The 18,930-nt window shown below is 34.5% G+C and overlaps 1 protein-coding gene across 4 annotated transcripts in view; it reads left to right on the forward strand.

Moving 5' to 3' along the window:
* Window positions 1-18,930, forward strand: part of COL11A1 (collagen type XI alpha 1 chain) — a gene marked incomplete at both ends in the record, with an annotated part of 178,684 nt that overhangs the window by 101,078 nt on the left and 58,676 nt on the right. For all 4 annotated transcript variants that reach the window (XM_080916365.1, XM_080916367.1, XM_080916364.1 and 1 more), the window contains 7 exons: window positions 2,232-2,285; window positions 2,410-2,454; window positions 2,562-2,615; window positions 2,736-2,780; window positions 7,184-7,237; window positions 11,813-11,866; window positions 18,011-18,064. In XM_080916365.1, coding sequence (XP_080772491.1) covers window positions 2,232-2,285; window positions 2,410-2,454; window positions 2,562-2,615; window positions 2,736-2,780; window positions 7,184-7,237; window positions 11,813-11,866; window positions 18,011-18,064 — 360 coding nt within the window. The remainder of the gene's footprint in view (window positions 1-2,231; window positions 2,286-2,409; window positions 2,455-2,561; window positions 2,616-2,735; window positions 2,781-7,183; window positions 7,238-11,812; window positions 11,867-18,010; window positions 18,065-18,930) is intronic.

The following is an 18,930-nucleotide window of genomic DNA, read 5'->3' on the forward strand; positions in this document are numbered from 1 at the left end:
AAACTGATTTCCTATATAGAACCTTTTGAATTTTTAATAGACATTAGTATTTCATGAAAAAAAAAAAAACAACTTTTGCTGCTAAATTTAAGTACTTTAAGGTCTTTAGCTAAACACTCCAATGTCTTCGAAGCAAAATCAGCTGGCAAGACAAATCACCAAATGTAATAAAAGATAATTGTCTCAGACCCTAAGGCTAATGGTTTTGTAAAAGTTTTATTGGTTAACAGAGTATTTCAGCACTAGCTTGGACTTTGGCTTTTATTTACTATTTTTGATATTTTAAAGGTAATGTTTACTTGAATGTGCATCATGTACTTTGTCAGTAACACATTACATGAAAAGTAGATGGGCTGAGCAATTTTACACACTACGTAAAAATAATTTAAAGACCAAAATTACTAAGTACTAAGAAAAATGTTAATAGTTTATTTGGAAATATGGTAGTTACCTATTCTATCAGAGCAGACATATTTGTTTATATATACAATTTAAATAATGCATGTCAATTACATACCAGCTCATATTTATGTGTTAATTTGTTCCTTTTTAATTAGTTATTTTATTTATTTACATTTCAAAGGTTATTCCCCTTCCAGGTTTCCCTCCCCAAATAGTAAATGCAAAATATGTGAAAATCAAATTGTACAAGCAATACTCTATAATACCTGTACTTTATATTGTATCATTATCTAACCCGGTATTGAAATAAAACATCACAATTTTCTTGACTGCTTGTTTGCTGGTTATAAAACATTTGCTTCATTCACGAGGCAACAGAGCTCACCATGTTCTTTATCGGTATACAGGTGAATGTTCTTTGTCCCATTCAAACTTTTAGCTTCTATTTTTTCTCTGTCATTAAGGGTGGGTCATTTGTAGAGGCCAGTGGTATGAGCTCTAAGTGCCTGTCTGAGTGATTTTCAGCATCAGAAAGTCTGGACTGCTACTTATAACTTTTAAGAGCATTACAGTGTATTCCAATTTATTTTGGCCATTTATCACTTTGGAGACATTATTTTGGTAAGAAATCCAATATAAAGTAGTTGATTTAAAAACACAAAAACAACAAGTATTGCTGTATGTGCTTAAAACATGGAGATGTATATAAACAATAAACCTCTGCTGTTTTCTCAGCTAGGCATCTTACACAATGTTGAATTTCATCTGTGCAATGATTTAAATGAGAAACATAGAGTTTTGGAAACTGCCTTCCCTACAAATGCATACAACTTTTTGAGTAAATTTAGAAAATATTGTAAAATGCTTTAAAATTCTATCTTCTCTGTTTATTTAATAAAAACATTAACTTGCTTGGATAATGATCAAAAATCTCTGAAAGAAGTTTGTCCATATGTCCAATATGAAATGGTGGGATTTTATTATTGAAATTAAGTTATATTTTACTAGTAAAATAGAGCATCAATATTAAATGAACTTATGGGCTTATAACATTTTCAAACAATTATTGTGTATTATCTAATATTATCACTTTATAGCCTATATATCTTTATTGATGAATGCTAAACTTTTTTTTCCTGATCTCTCAGAAACTTTAAAGTATGTATTAATAGATCAATGTTCTCCTTGCAACAGAGCGCATGACATTCTCTAGATTTTCTTGGGTGGTCCTTGTGAAGCATAAGAAATGAAGTGAAGTCTTTGGTATTCTGAACAGAATGTGTTACTTATGTTACCAAACAAATGTGATAATATTCAACACCAGTTAGAAGACAAAAATATAGCTTTTCATGTTATATCATATATTATAGTTTGCAAATAAAAAATAGTTCTATTGAGAGATTTGTACAAATGTATTAACATTCATTAAGGACACACATTTAGGTTATTACTGCACTTTTGAAAATATGATTTTTCTAGAGTTGGAGAAACTATGACCTATTAAATTGAAATATATTTTCATAAAATATTTTTTACATTCTATTTAATAATAAGAAATGTAGTTTACTATTTTAGTTTTAAATTTAATACTAAAATATTTTTATCAATACTTGCAGACTTTCAGATGTCACTGTAAGTTCACTTTCAAATTCAAGAAGGGACCTTGTGTAGTGACTAAAATACAATTAATTTTAAATATTATATTTTTTAATCATACACTTCCGAAGCAAAGCATATATGACCAAATAAACGTTTTCTGAAATAAATGGAGCTTATGGCATGAGGAAGGAGAGTACCATATTCATCGATGGTTATTTTTCTTTTCTTAGGGATCCACAGGATTTCCTGGATTTCCAGGTGCCAACGGGGAGAAAGGTGCCCGGGTATGCTGCATAAGTATATTGTCTCAAGATTACTAGGGAACATGTCTCTCCTTGAGTCTCTGTTTCTCATCCCCATTCACTATGACACACTGCACACTGAAATTCTTTGAACTGTCTTTGTCAGGGAATTGCTGGCAAACCAGGTCCCCGAGGACAACGTGGTCCAACGGTGGGTACTTTGTTTTACTACAGCGATGTAGACTTTGGTGTCCGTTTCCACCTAGTTTTGATTTGCTTGGCACTGGGTCAGTTTTGTTTTTCTCTTCTCTTCCGTAGGGTCCTCGAGGTTCCAGAGGTGCCAGAGGTCCCACAGGAAAACCTGGACCTAAGGTATCATCCGAACTTAGTCTTATTTGTGGCGCAAATCCTTATAGAGGAAAGACGACTGAATGGCAGAGCTGCCTGGGACTTTCTTTTCACCCTTTTCCTTCTTTCTTGTTTTGTTGTCAGGGTACATCGGGTGGTGATGGACCTCCTGGTCCACCAGGCGAAAGGGTACGTATTCCACAGCCACGCAAGGCACAATGAAATGAGTACTTTAGTAAGCATTTAAATTCTGCTAAAGGGTACATAAGTCTATAGGACACATTCACCTACGGTTTCTTACTTTTTATAATTTTATAATTCTTTTCCTCTGCCAAGCTAAAATCTTGCTAGGTGAGGTGCAACCAATTTTTATAGAAACGCGAAAAAGAATGTGTGTAACTGGCTGAAGGTGTAACATTCCGACAAAGATAGATATTTGATTTGAAGTATACTTTGATTCGTATGCTTTCCCCTTGTTCCATGTTAGTGGTCAATTTGTCTCTGGAGCTGGTAATCACATTATGTTGGTTAAATGCAAGTACCAGTAGCCATTAAGTCACGATCAATACACATTCAAGGCAAGATAAAACATCTATTCCAGTAAATAAAGAAACTATTTAGTAAATTGATTTTCAGCTGATATGAAGAAAAGCCAAATACAGCTGAACAACCAGAACCTTCGTTTGACTGCTTGGGTAGGACAGACCAAACATTATTAGAGCAATTATTTGAAAGTCATTGCCTCGCAAGAATTTGGAGTTTGAAAGTTTATACCACATCAAAAAGGATTATAATCAGTCTTTTATTTTTTTTCCTTTTTTGGCTATTTTACTTATTTACACTTCAAATGTTATCCCCCTTCCCAGTTTCCCCTCTACAAACCTTCCTTCTCCCTGCCTCCTGCTTCTATGAGGGTGTTCCCCCACCCATCTATCCACTCCTGCCTCGGAAACCAAGCCTTCCCCTAAGCTGTGTCTTAGTTTTGTAGTTCTTTCAGGTGTGGTAGTGCTTGAGCAGCAGTGTGTGTGAATGAGAGTCCATGTGTGTGCATTAGAGGATCAGTGTGTTAATGAGAGTTCCTGTGTGTGCATTAGAGGATCAGTGTGTTAATGAGTTTGTGTGTGTGCATTAGAGGATCTGTGTGTTAATGAGCGTCCATGTGTGTGCATTAGAGGATCAGTGTGTTAATGAGAGTTTGTGTGTGTGCATTAGAGGATCAGTGTGTTAATGAGAGTCCATGTGTGTGCATTAGAGGATCACTGTGTTAATGAGAGTGCATAAGTGTGCATTAGAGGATCAGTGTGTTAGTGAGAGTTCATGAGTGTGCATTAGAGGATCTGTGTGTTAATGAGAGTTCATGAGTGTACATTAGATGATCAGTGTGTGTGAATGAGAGTTTGTGTGTGTGCATTAGAGGATCAGTGTGTTAATGAGAGTTCATGAGTGTGTATTAGAGGATCAGTGTGTTAATGAGGGTTCCTGTGTGTGGACATTAGAGAATAATCTCTGAGATGGTTTCTGGCTTTCCACCTTTTTTCCCCAAGTCACGTTGTTTTTATTATTGTTCTTCTCTGTGTGCTGGGTTATGTGGCCCAGGTGAGTGGAAGGATTCTTCTGCTGTGTTTTTCATCCCCCATGGCAATAGTGAGCCTGCCTATGCAGACTCGGGTGTTGTGCTTTGTAATAAGGGATCCTGTGGCTAAAACAGAAGTCTTTGCATTAGTATTGTCTTCCCAACTCATATTTTCTACCTTTCCATTTGTAACTTGAAAGTTTGTGAGTCACAAATGGGAAAAGGAAACGCCTGTGATAGATAATTGGGAACTAACTGGTCATGAGAATTTAGGTTTTATTTGTCACAAAATTAAAAGAAAAAAATAAGCATTTAATTAAAGTTTCTTTATGGTCTAGTTCATATTTAATTAAATTACTCACTACATGTTTTTCTTTTCACATGAATTATTTCCAAGTTAAGTGGATTCCTCTCACACATTTTGAATTAATAAATAATGTATATATTTGATATATTTGATGGTTCAAGTAATGTTCATAAAAAGATACACATAATTGAAATAGATGAATCATTAAATTAATAGAACATTTTAACAAGTCATGTAACAACTGAGCTTTTATTGTGCTTTAAAGCACCAATGAAAATACATCTTGACTTGCCAAACAGCTGGATTAAACAACTGTAGTACTTTCAAAAAAACATCAATGGTGAAGATAAGAATGAAGGTTTTTTGTTTTGTTTGTTTTGCTTTTGTTTACATTTGAAACCTAGAATTACTTATTTGTATTAAAGTTATTGAGTTATTCAGTTTCTGGCAGGAACTTTAAATATTATTCACTCGTTTATGAATGTGCTTTCTAAATTAGTTTTTAATTAGCACATAAACTATTAGGTCTATTTATGACATTTCAAAATATAGTTTGTTTTTGTTGACCTAGGCTTTTCTACCCATACCTCCCTCTTCCTACTTTGTACCTTTCCATAGGCAATAATATCGTAATTGTTTCCACTTGTTTCTTCCTCACAAGTATCATGTAGCCAATTTCTCAACTCCTGTTTGTCACTTGGTAAGGTTCCAAGTGGCCAGCCCTGCACACATATGCAAAAAAGTGGCACTAAGTGGGCTCTAATACTCAATAGGCTGTGTGCATGTGTGAGTCTGTGGGTGTGCATCTGTGCATGTGTGCATGTGTGAGTCTGTGGGTGTGCATCTGTGCATTAGTAACAATAGCAGAGAAACTTGAAATAGAGTGTGGGAAACATGAGAAGTTGTAGGAGGAAGGACAATATATTGTAAACATACAATAGTGTGTGATTAACAAATAATTAGCTAAATAAAAATCTTAGTCTTACAATGGGTTTTTAAAAAATATTTACGTTCTCATATGGATTTTAAAGAATAATGGTTTCATGTTTCAACAGGATAAATTGTTCATTTTTAATATTCATTCAGTGGACATCCCACACCATTATTTTTTCTTCCATATTTATTTATTTGTCTGTTTATTTATTTATTTATTTGTTTGTTTATTTATTTATTTATTTATTTACACTCCCTCTGCTTCAACCTTCCCAGACCACCCTCCCACATTTTCACATCATTTGCTTTCGATTATTATATAAATGCTGTAAATAGCAACAGCTTATACTTATTTTTGAGGTAGCACTGGATTAAAATGCTATTGGAATTTTCCCTGTGAAGAAACAACTGATAACATAAAAAGTAAAATATCCCAAGTACCTACTTCAGTTAGCTGTTTTTTTGATTTGCAAACAGTAAATGTAATATTCATCTTATTACACAAGACATTATGTATATTATATAATATATATGATGTCCCATTTTGTATTCCTGTATTTAGTTGATATAATTATGTGCTTGGCAAATCCATGCTTAAATTTTCCCAATCCATTTTCTTGAAACCAAAACAATCTCTGTAACCGGATAGACTTAATGCGATTTAGAGATGTGCAAATAAGCACATGAATTATATAAATAATTATTTATCAAGCTAGGAGTGGCATTATAAATGCCTAATAGAATGTTAGGGGTAGAATGTTAATAGAAATAATTACAAAGTTCATTTTATCTTGTGTACTTAAGAGTGTAATGTAGCAAACAGTGCTGACAAATGGCGGAATGTTTGGTAGGGCTTAGCGTACCACGGTGCCTTAGTAATTATCATATTGCCTCCTATTGCCTGTGTATTACAAGAGACAAGTCTTTTGGAGTGCATTGAAGTTTTCATTTTGGAGGTTGATTGAAACTTCATTTAATATTTCTATTTATTAAGGCTTGCAGCCCATATTGAGAGAATATATACTGTGAAACTTCTCATGCAGATGGACATGCTCCATTGCTTTTGTTCATTGTTTTTAATTACTTAAATTTGTCCTTTGACAAGTTTCATATATGTCCATAATGCGTCCTGATCATTCTCAGACATCTCTGCTCCCAGCTTCATCCCTCCAGTGTTTATCACCTCTCTCCCCACAATTCCCCTCTCACTTCCATGGATAAGCTTCCTTTCAACCACTGGGATGATCTGGAATTCTCTCTTAGCACCCGCTGAGCTCAGCAGGGGGTGCAGTGTAAAGAGTGGGAATCCCAGTCTCTCAGATTCTCTCAGTGACTCACAGTTCAGTCACAAGCCACCTCCTGAGCCTTGTCTTGCATGACTGTTCATAAGGCTGCTCCTGCATGTGTCAACTGAGGTGATCACACTTGCTTGTGAGGTGGGTGGTGAGTCTACTTCTGGCCCTCTGGTCCTCAGTATTCCTGGAGCCTTTGAACCGCATGTATACAGCTTGTGTAGGAATCTTAGCATTTTGTATGAACTATAAATCTTCACAGTTCTCTTGAGGTAAGAACGTTGGTGGGATGTGCAATTTCTCATAGTTAGAAATCATTTCAGTTCTAGGTTAGACTGTTCAGACTATTATATTATCATGCTTTCTTTTCTAAAATGGGGCTATTTGTCCCCGTACTGTTTTGTCTGATGAAGCAGAAAGACGCATCCTTAGAGGTTTATTGTTAAATTTTTTCTAATTTTGCTGTTGCTGTTGTTGTTGTTTTCAGGGCCCTCAAGGACCTCAGGGTCCAGTCGGATTCCCTGGGCCCAAAGGCCCCCCTGTAAGTGTACCATTTTTTCTTTTGCTTTATTGAATAATATTTCCATGCTTGGTAGTGACAGCTTATAATTTTAACACTTTCAAGATGTAATTACTATAAGAAATACTTAAAATATCATTTAAATTCAAATATTAAAGAATATATTTTTAGCCTTTTACGTTCATATATGTTTTGGGAACCTAATTTAGATGTCACTTGTTAAGGAGTACATTAAATCAAAAATAGAGTAGTACAATTGTTATTTCTCAATCGTTTTTATACTTAATTTATAAAACTGAGAATAATTATTGAATAGTTCATGTATATTTTCTTGTTCTCTTCCACAATCAAATGGAGTCTTTCATGCATCTTTAATGAGCACATCCTAACCCCCTAACCAAGATTGTGATGCTTCATAGACCACATAAACATTTATTTATCCATTTATTGTCACAGTTTTACTTCTATAATGTATTTGATTTTGAATGCCTATGTTTTCCTGGGTGGCCTTAACTTACTGTGTAGCATAGGCTACGTCTTACACAGATTTCTGCCTACTTCTGTCCTCTGAGTGCTAGGATTAATGGCATGAGCTACCATGCCAGTCTTCAGTATATTCTCAGAACTTTTTATGAAATTTTCTTAGTTCAGTGCCTTTTGAATGTTATCGTTATTAACCCTCACAAAGTTATTGAATACTTTGTTTTTGAACATAAAAATATAAAAGACTATTAGGTAGGGTCAGTTCACTTCTTTCTGCCTGTCTGTCCCTCACTTTACTGTAAATTATAACGAATTTATACAGCAACTTGGTTCAGAGGTTATGGAATATATTCTGTCCCCAGAAGGGGCAGCACTTTGGACATTGATGGAGATATAGTCTACTTAAGTGGATTTCTCCTCCCCCTTTCTCTTTCTCTTTCTTATTCTCTCTTAGGAGAGACGTCCTAGCCATGGTTTATGACCTTGCATGTCATCTGACGAGACTGTAATGCTTACATAAGTTGTTCTTCATGCGCACGGAAGTTGTTCTGATAAACTGTTCATCTTGAAATATAAGCATAAATGAAATGTTAAATATGGGCACCTTTCTTTACTTTTTTTTTGTTTAATTTAGGTAGTATTTAGAGTATGTTGGAAAACTATTATGTTCATCACTTTAAATGTATCAAGAAAAAAATTTCATCTGTCCTCAGAGTTGAAGATAAGCTCAAAGAGCTGACATTAAAACATGTTTCTATGGCCTCTATGTGAAATTCTTATATACTATCTGCATTTTATTTATATGAACAATAAACTCAATGTAATGCTTCAGATGCAAGTGAAATTATAGTTCATAAACTTGCACATGCACTTCTTTGTGATTATTTTCAATAAATATTCTAATATCATGTATTGAGATGGTTTTTCCCCAAATAGTCAAATGACATAGATAGCCTTTTTATATATTTTCATTCATTTGCATTATTATAAATGCATCCCTGTAATATAGTCCTGCTACTAGACAAAACATGGACTGATCTGATTTTTGTCAGATCGTTCAGCCTTTTCTTGACTGTTTTGAGTAAGCGTTCCATAGTCGACTATGCACTCGTGTTCTTTACCACAATGCATTGAAGATACAGAACAACCTTACACTTAAGTGTACAGTTTGATTAAAGAAATGTCACTTTAAGCAGAATTATTATATAATATTTTCTGACAAATTTATAAAATGTGAAATAAAAGTATTTGCCATTTTTTTGTCATTATTGCATAACATTTGCACAAAAGACTGTTAGGGGAAGCAGGCAAGCAGTATTTAAGTCAAGATGTAAATTAGTCTCCTACAAGTAACTACTTCGTCTTCTATTAAAAAAATTATGTAGAAACATAAAAATAGTTGAGGCTTGGGGTGTTTCACTCAGAATCAGTAAATCTCACACCAATTTAGACTTTTTTTTTGAGGTTGTTCTTTGGTTGTTTCTTTCTCTTTTTTCTTCCCTCTTCTTCTCTTCCCTGTTCTCTTCTTTTCCTTCTCCAGCTCTTCTTACCTCCCTTTCTCTCTCCTTTAGTCTCTCCCTTCTTTCTTTCTTTTGTTAATTATTTCCTTCAAGATGTGGTCGCAACACTGTAATGTAGACTTTCCTGGATTCCTCTTCCTCCTCCTTTGTCTGTCTCCCAAATATTGGGATTCTGGTCTAAGAATCGACTGAATACCCTGTCTCATGGCAAAGTTGCACTTTTCAGGACTTTATGTCATTTGACCACCAGTATCTAAATTTGACTATCATGTTGCACAGAATTCAATTTTAGTAGAATCCACACTCATTGTCAGTTAGAAACAAGAAGACATCTTTAAGCAACTACTAGTGTTATCACAGAGGCCCATGATGACTACGCAAATCTTCATGTAGATGAATTTGCTCCTTCTTTAGTCTTCCAACTTCATTGAAGGATTGACCCCTCTTTTAAGAATAAAATGTTATTTAAAATCAGTGTTATGAACAGTCAATATAGTTATTTCAAATATATTGCATACTTTTGAAATGTATACTTACTTCAAGGCATAGCTTGATAATATTGCTCTTTGACCCATTAACCGTATTCCTTAAAATCACTAGGAACTCCACTAAAAGCCAAGATGTGTTCATTCTAACATAGAACCATTTAAATTTGAGACCACTATTTCAGAAGATGATCATTTTGCTATTTTAAATATAACTTGTACCAGTAAGGAGCAAGCTACTTACTGTTTACACTCACAGGTTCATCAAGAAACATGTATAGGTCTCTCACTTATTACTCTACACATATTTGATGGCATTTCAGTGTCCTGAGGAAGAAACTAGGTACATATATTATTCTTCATGTACCATCATATTAGTCTGAAAACTTTATAATATCCTCATATTGATAACATAGTTCTCCATCTCTCTAAAACCGACGGTGATACAGAAGTGTTTTAATATGCTGTTTTGCAAAGTTACAATCAAATCAGTCTACCAGCAATTAACTATGTGTTTCTGTGACTCTCTAAGCTGTGGGAAAAGCTACATACTTCATTACTATACACCTAATGGACTGCACAGAGGTACTGATATGTGCATTTTTTTAAAAAAAAGTTATTTTACAAAATGGGCCCTTAACAGCTCCTCATTTATGTTTAGTGGATGAGGTCAGCAGTGAACTCATCTTCTTGATCTTGGACACAGTAAAAACAATCAGCAAGCCTTGATCATATGAACTGTCATTTCAAAATAAAGGTGCTAATTCACTCAGCATCCTATGTGTCAAGAAGGAAGGGATCAGATAGCAGAGATTGTTTGGAATGCTGCCAGAAACAGCCCTGAAGACTGCCAGCCAGCCATTCTAGTTGTCAATTCAAAGTTGAAAAAAGATGACTATGAATGTATTCTTTTTTGAGTCAAAGACTTTTGTTCAAACTGGCTGGATATTAGCATGTACAAAAATAGATGGTTGAAGATAACATTATCTAAATATTTAAAAGTAGCAAAGGGTGGTATGCTAGGCATTAAAAATATCTTGATTAAAATGACTATCTTCATTGACTCAGAATAGAGACAATGTTTTATCCACCTTCTAAATATATTTTGAAAAGCAAACTAATGCTGAGTGGCTTCTGAGGAGTGTAGACTACAAGACTGTTGAAAGAAGCAGTCAGTCACTATTAAATATTTAGAATGAAGAGTGGCCTTTGAGGGGAAAAACAACTTTTCATTGATTCTGCAATTTTTTAACCACATAGTTAATTGCTTCATTTCTTTTTTCAGACATGGCAAACAGCCCCCTTTGCAGAAGGTGGTCATATAATAAAATTTTCCCTAGCTTTCATGAGTACTTTACTTCTTAGAGCGTATGTCAAAAACATTTCTGATGAAGTCTAGAACTGAACATTGGTGGGTTATTTTGTTTGTTTCTTTTTGTTTGTGTTTGTTTTGTTTTTCATGTACTTGGAACAGTTTGACAGGTAAAATGCCAATAGATTTGCAAGCTTCCATTTCTTCTTCATCTTAGTCAGAAACTCAGTGACCACTAGAGGACAGTAGCTTCTCTTTTATCCACATTTCAGTTACTTGGAATTCAATTGTGAATGGATCTCTAAAACTGAAAACAGGAAAACACACTTTATTGTCAAACACTGGATTGTGGCAGGACCTTCCCCTAATGAATAAAGATTGCAGGAGACCAATCACCAGGCAAGAAGTAGGTGGGACTTCCAGGCCAGAGAGGAAAGAGGAGGAAAAGGTGGCTTGACTTGAGTTTTGGACAGGAAGAGCTTGGATGAAATAAGTAATGTTTTTGCTGAAGTAAAACGATAAACTTATGCATATATGTTTTTAAAATACAGATGCATATGAAAAAATTTCCTTAAGATGCAAAGTGCTTGTATACAGTTCTACAGAATTGCCATTGTTTCTGTTTTTCATTTCATTCACAAAGGAGTACATTAAAAAAACAACTAAATATCACTTTATATAAGCATAAAACCATAAAAATGAAATTTTCTATTAAATTCAAGATTATTGTTACCCTTGGGCTATAACATGGGAGCAGTATTTATGAGATTTGGCTATTTAATGTTTGTTATTTCAGGGCCCTGCTGGAAAAGATGGGCTACCAGGACACCCTGGACAGCGTGGAGAGACTGTAAGTGACTCTGATTATTATTACTATTATCATTATTATTATTATTATTACTATTGGATTGGAATTTACTATGTCTCAGACTACAGTTTCAAAAATCCTATTTTGTTATTAGCAGTTACATTTTTAGTTGAAAACTGGTGTAATGAATGGATTGCTTTTTTTCTTTTCTCTTTCCCTTCTTTTCTTTTATGATGTGCCCTGACATAATTTGTAATGTACTATCCCACTCAATTTTATGCCCACTGTAGTTAACTCTTCTTTTTAAACATTCTTTTCCCCTTTTTTGAAATAGATTTTTTCTAATATAGTATATCCTGATTATAATTTCTTCCATATTCCTTCCTGTTTCTCCTTAGAAAAGAACAGACATCTAAGAGATAACAATGAAAACTGACAAAATTAAATATGATGAGATAGGATAAAAATTATCCCACAGAGGCTAAACAAGACAACCCAACAGAAGGAAAGGAGTCCCAAGAACAGGCACAAGACTCAGAGACCCGCAGGGTCATACACTCAGGAGCTCACTACAAACACTAGACTGAAATCTATAATAGATATGCACAGGAGCTGGTGCAGACCCATAAATTCCCTCTGCTTCTTGCTTCAGCCATGTGAGTTAAATGCCATGCTTAGTTGGTTCAAAGGGTGTTATTGTAAAGATTACTTTTGTTTCCCCAGAAGAAGTGAAAAGCTAATAGCTGTGTGGATTCATGGAGCTTTTGCTTTTGTGTTGTACCTATCCCTAGGCCTGGAAGCCTCTTGTCTCTGGACAATCTAACCTTCTAAGCTAACTGATTCAATTTGGCTGCTTCTCTCAGCTTCTGACTGGATAGCTCTGCCTGGCATCATATCTCTATCCATCCATCTACCTATCCATCCATCTACCTACCTATCCATCTACCTATCCATCTATCTATCTATCTATCTATCTATCTATCTATCTATCTATCTATCATCCATCCATCCATCCATCCATCCATCCATCTATCATCTATCTATCATCTATCTATATCAATCTATCTATCTATCATCCATCCATCCATCATCTATCCATCCATCCATCCTTCCTTCCTTCCTTCCTTCCTTCCTTCCTTCTTCTTTCTTTCTTTCTTTCTTTCTTTCTTTCTTTCTTTCTTTCTTTCTTTCTTTCTTTCTTTCTTTCTTTCTTTCTATCTCCTAATGCTCTTAAGTAACCTCTTTTTCCTGTTTCTTCTCCTGAAAGTTGTCTATATTCTTTCTCTGACAATTTCTATTTAATCCTCCTCTGATCTGACACCTTGCCTCTCAGATATAACTTAAACATTGCTTCTACATTTACCTTCATTGTTTGGGATTAAGAGTGTGTACTAAGGGTGTGCCTATATTACATCAGAGGGATTAAAGTTGTGTCATTCCAGTCAGATAACAAAGACATACAGGGTCTATAGATGTGATCGCTTACCAGAGCAGCCATGTTGCTGTATTAAAATTCCTCTGCATTTGTTCTCTAGGTGTCCTCCCTCCTTTGTGGTTTTTACAATCTCCATGTAATTCCCTGAGCTCCCTGAGGAGGGATTTGATAAACACCTTCCATTTAGACTCTATATAACATTTGGCTATTAGTTTCTATATCTGTTCCCATTCACGGCCATTGAGCCTTTTATTAAAATATTTTAGCAAATGCATAAATAGGCCCAATTGCTGGCCTTACCAAGTTCACTTGGAGAACTAAGATGCTTGCTATTATATTTTTTATTGTTGCTACTAACATTCTAAGAATGATCTAGCAAAGACCATATCATTTTTAAATATATCCACAAGAAGCCACATGGACCCTTCCACTAAAATCTGTTCGCAGATCTACCCACCCAAACCTCTGTCTTCATTGTTCTAAGGAAAACATACTATCATAAGTCTCATACATAAAGCAATATGCTTCTATCTGACTGAGATGTTTTCTGAAATGAGATTTGTAAGAAAAAAATTGACTGAAAATATGCCTCATGTCTAATATGAAAAGGTAGATCAAAAATTATAATTTGATTTGTATATTCTGTGGCAAATACAGCTGTCACCCAAATTGAACAGCTTCCTTATGTTGGAATTCTTGGGCAAATGGAGGTTTCCTGATGGGCTGCTGTGTTTGTTGATTTTCTTTTGTTACTCTTAAACTCCATGTCTATCTAGCTCAGTGAGCTGTTATTTTAATCAGATATTTTCCCGTTGGCCACAATTTCTGGGAATCAACCACTGGATCTCAACGTTAGTTAATTTTATGTACTATTCTTGAGGAAATGAGGACACAGACTATCCTTGACTATTTTAAAAGAACCACATTACCACATTCTGCTACCATTAAAGCGTATTTAGAGTTCGATGCCAATGCATCCTAACAATGCTGAACTGCTATTAATCTTCTGCAGTGCCAAAGGCTTTCCATCAGGAGAAATCCAATTTCTGTCTTGGTCACCATCTCATAATTGCTGATATAAAGAGTCTTAGTTTTACCCAGAAAGTTCTAATTTTCTAAAAGCATATCAAGAAATACATTTTTTGGGACCAAAGAAGAAAATTGACTCCTGGAAATACTATCTCCAGAGTTAAAAATTAACCTCTAAAAGTAACACTCAAATCTGTCAAGGCACTCTTATTCAAATTTTGCAGGCAACAGTCTTACGGAAGTCATGAACCTCCAGAGAACAACTCCAAAGCACTTCTAAAGTGTCTTTTGAAGAATCAATAGGCAGAGAATTAATAATTAAAATCCTGCCATTTCTAAATTTATTCAAAAGTAGTAGTTTGAGCATGATGAAAATATATTGTATAAAATTATCATAAGAAATAATTTAAAAAGTACTTGCTTCTTGTAAAGAAGCTATATCACATAAAACGTTAAAAGGTGAAACAAGAAGAAAACCAAAACATTAGTTAAGGGCTCCAGGAAGTTTCTATCTGGTACCTTCTCACAGACAGAATTAGTTTTACAAAATTGTATCAGGATTTCCACTTGTAAGATAATAGTGAACAATCTTATAGCTAGAAATTAACTGAGTTTTTTCAACTTATTTTGTTGATTGAAATTCATCAGTTTCCTGTAAAAGAGTCACAATCTAAAGTGGTGATTTTTTTGTTGTATGTGTTTTCTTTTTGCAGAGAATAATTTATTTTGTTATATTTATAATTTTTGTCAATATTTTTTATTCACTTTCACCATGATTGCAGCCCCCCCCCCGTTTTCCCTTCCCTTAGTCACAGAGAACAGGGAGTCCCTCTTGGGTACCACCAAGCCCTGAAAGAAATAGCAGAACTAGGCATCTCCTGTCCTTCTGAGGCCAACCAGGTAGTATAAGTATGGGAAGGGGATCCAGTGGCAGGCAAAAAAATCAGAGAGATCCTCAGCTCCACTTGTTAGGGAAACACATGACTACCAAGCTGTACATCTGCTACTAATGTGTAGGGGCCTAGGTCTAACCTCCTAATGCTCTTTGGTTGGTAATTCATTTTCTGTGACACTCCATTGGCCCAGGTTAATTGGTTCTGTAGGTTTCCTTATGGTGTTCTTGACCCCTGATCCCTCTCAATTCTATCTCACAACTCTTCCACAATACTTCCTGAGCTCTCTCCCTGATGTTTGGCTGTGAGTTTCTGCATCTGTTTCTATCCACTGCCAGATGAAGCCTCTACAGTAAAACATACCTTCAAAATATATTTGATGTTTAATATATTGAAATTCCATTTTACTGTTGGTGAGGTTATCCAGTAAAAACTATGAATACTTTTTTATATCTTAAAAAGACACATATTCATGTGTGGGCCCCTTTCAATTTCAGTATTGAAAATAAGATGAATTCAGTTTTTGATATCCTGATAGAAACTGTATTTTATTTTGCATTAGAACAGATTTTCTAATTACTCATTAATGTATGAAATTAATGTTTATTCTCGGAGACTTTGGAAAACATTAACTTAACTTAAAATGCCGTATAATTAAAACATCAGTTTTAGAGTATGGGAACATAAAATAAGAAAAGTCTACCAGAATTGTAATAATTTTACTTATATTATTTTATTAACAAATTCATTAGTTACTTGCAGATGCTCTGAAGTATTGAATGGGCAGGCATATGGACAGTTCTACCTGCCAGCTCTTGACAAAACCAATGTTACACAATTGAGCTAACAGCCCTGCTAGCTCAAAACTTGTGTAAGTTTTCAACTCACTTTTTACTCAGTGGAACATGAACTTTACTCAAGTCACTTTAATCAGTTCTTATTCCATTAATTTTGTGTACTTATTTATTGTCTTGCATTACTAAGACGAAGCCGTCATAAAATGTTGTTTATAAGGGACAGGGATGATTTTTTCTTTCAAATCAAGTTAATTAACAATTTGGAGAATGTAATGTAGACCTCAGGAACAGGTACATTTAAACACGTTGCACATGGCTGTTTCAATGCGAGGCCAAAAGACCAACATGGTTCAAATATAGGACCATTTTCAAAGAAAAGCTGTAGTGTTGTAACTAGTAGCTGGCAAAGTTGATACTGTGTGGAAAAAATTCACTGATCTGGATATATATATCACCTAGTTGATTTGATTAACTTATTTATGGTGGTGGTTCAAGGTAACATAGACAACTCAGTGAACCTGACTTAATTTCTGAAGCTGTTAAGAAAATAACTGGCTATACATTGGATGTCTACTAGGAAATTCTAGAGAAGGTTGTATGTTAACTACTTCTCACATGATGGAGCAGAGGTCTGAGGGAACTCTGAGAACTGAAGAAGCTTTTTTTGTTTTTTTTAAATATTATCCAAAACGTCCAAGCATCATACAGGAAATTTGCTGAAGAATTACAGCCAGGTATCTCTCTCCATGCTAAGATGAAATGGTCCCACACATTATTGGTAACATCCAATTGAGACCCCTCAATAAGGACCACGTCTCACCATACATCAGTATGGGGCAGATGTTAGAGTTTGCTGGTATGGTGTATATAATTGCAGTAATAGAGATTATTGAAATAATTCAGGGAGTATTATTTGCATGTGCATACACGTATACATTTATATATGTACACATATACTATATGCATATTCACACATGTGGTATACAAACATGTGAATGTGTATTTATATGTGCATGTACATAGCTGATCACTGATTTTCAGATTCACCAGTAGCTTCAATGTTATAACTAGAAAATATTACGTAGATTCTCTGATAATAGTCTTCAGAATGACTTAGTCTTGCCATTGAGATTGTAGCACAAAAAGAAATATCATCATCTTAAGTCAAATTATAAAATAGGAGAAATGTACTTCCTTTCTCTAGACTATGAACTGCAATAAAAATTCATATTTATTTACTTACCTATATTTTTGTCGTAAATAATTGAATCATAATTTTTCTTAAGTTGTGATTCAAGTATTTGTTTCTATTTCTTTCTTCTTTGTTTGTTGACACTGCTTCTATATTTTACTCATTGAAAGCATTATAAACACTATTTCCTTTTATTTGGAAGACTTTCCCCTCCCGTTCTTTTTCTTTTTCTTTGTTTTCCCATACATATATATCTTCAACTTTGAAATGTAAACTATATGGCTTTAGAAATAAATCTATTACAATGAAATCACATGGAAAAGGTAATCCATGAACCAGGAAGAATGTATATCCCAGTATTCCCAAAACCTGGTTTATTGAATACTGCTCACCAGTCACAGTACGCAGCTCTTAATTATTGATTGGATTATTTCAAAAGTGTAAAGAATAGTACTGTTCTGGCTAAAATGATGACTCGTCATGCAAATGATTATCTTCAGAAATAGGTTTTACATACCATCTATAAACATTGCTTGTTTAAAATTCGATATATTATTGGATGTGATGCAGCAGTGAAGAAATACAGTTTTCTTCCATCTTCCTTTTATAGCCCAGTGTTTTATTTTATTGAAAATACAAATTGTACTGTGTTGTTAAAAAAATGAAATAGAATATTTTGGACATTTATCAAAATAAATACAGTGTCTCATGACATTTGAAAATAAACAATTTTAGTCAAAATGAGACTTTTGTTTAATATGTTATTCAATTATTTTTCAGATTTTTAATTTTTGTTTTATTCTAACTATAGCTTTGAATCATTGCATTTTATATTTTTAGGGATTTCAAGGCAAAACCGGGCCCCCTGGGCCAGGGGGTGTGGTAGGACCACAGGTAAGTCCTGTTATTTTTCTTCCAATTTTTCCCTTTTTTTCTTTAGTCAACTGACTTAAAAGTTTAAAATTTATCAAAATAATTTATTATGGTTATTACTACTATTTTGGTTTGACTTAAAACAATTTCTCAAGGCATCCAGTCTGGCTTTGAACTCATTATATAGCTAACAACAACTGTGGAAAGTATGTTTCTATATTAACAAGTAAAAGTTTCAGTAATTACAGATAAGACAATTTAAAATTGGAAATGTATGCAAGAAATGGAGACACATGTGCTCTTTTCCCACATCTAAACCAAAATCATATTTACTTTGGGAATGTTGTTCCACAAACAACCACAGTAATGTGTTCTGATATTTAATGGTCTCAGCTGCTAGAAATTTTCTCAGTATGTTTTTTACTTATTTAATTATGTTTATGTGCTTAAAGCATTCATTTTCCTGTGGTGACAGGTCATCTGGCTGCCATTTCCTCTATACCCCAAAAGCATTCCTTAATCCCAGCTTTACAAGACAAACAGATGACCCTAATTCTCCCTCAGCATTTGCTGTAACTTCAGGGAGCTGACCTTTTAGTGCTGCCTCAAGTGCAAATGCATGGACCGGACTCGAGGGTCCCCATTGTCCCACCTTAGACTTGCTCAAATGAGTATGACTATCTGTAGTGGGGGGTGCTGGTGTCAAGGAAATGTCGAAGACAACTGCTTTATTTGCTTGGAATCTCAGAAACTCTGAGCTGTTATCAAGCAGGGAGTGATCCTCTGAGTACACCCCCAAAGTGGCAGCAATGCCTCAATATTTTAATGTTCATTTGACAACTCATAAAAAGACAGATAAGATGAAACTGTCATTTCTCACCCGGGGT

This window comes from Micromys minutus, assembly GCF_963924665.1.
Source record: "Micromys minutus genome assembly, chromosome: 4".
Lineage (NCBI taxonomy): Eukaryota > Metazoa > Chordata > Mammalia > Rodentia > Muridae > Micromys > Micromys minutus.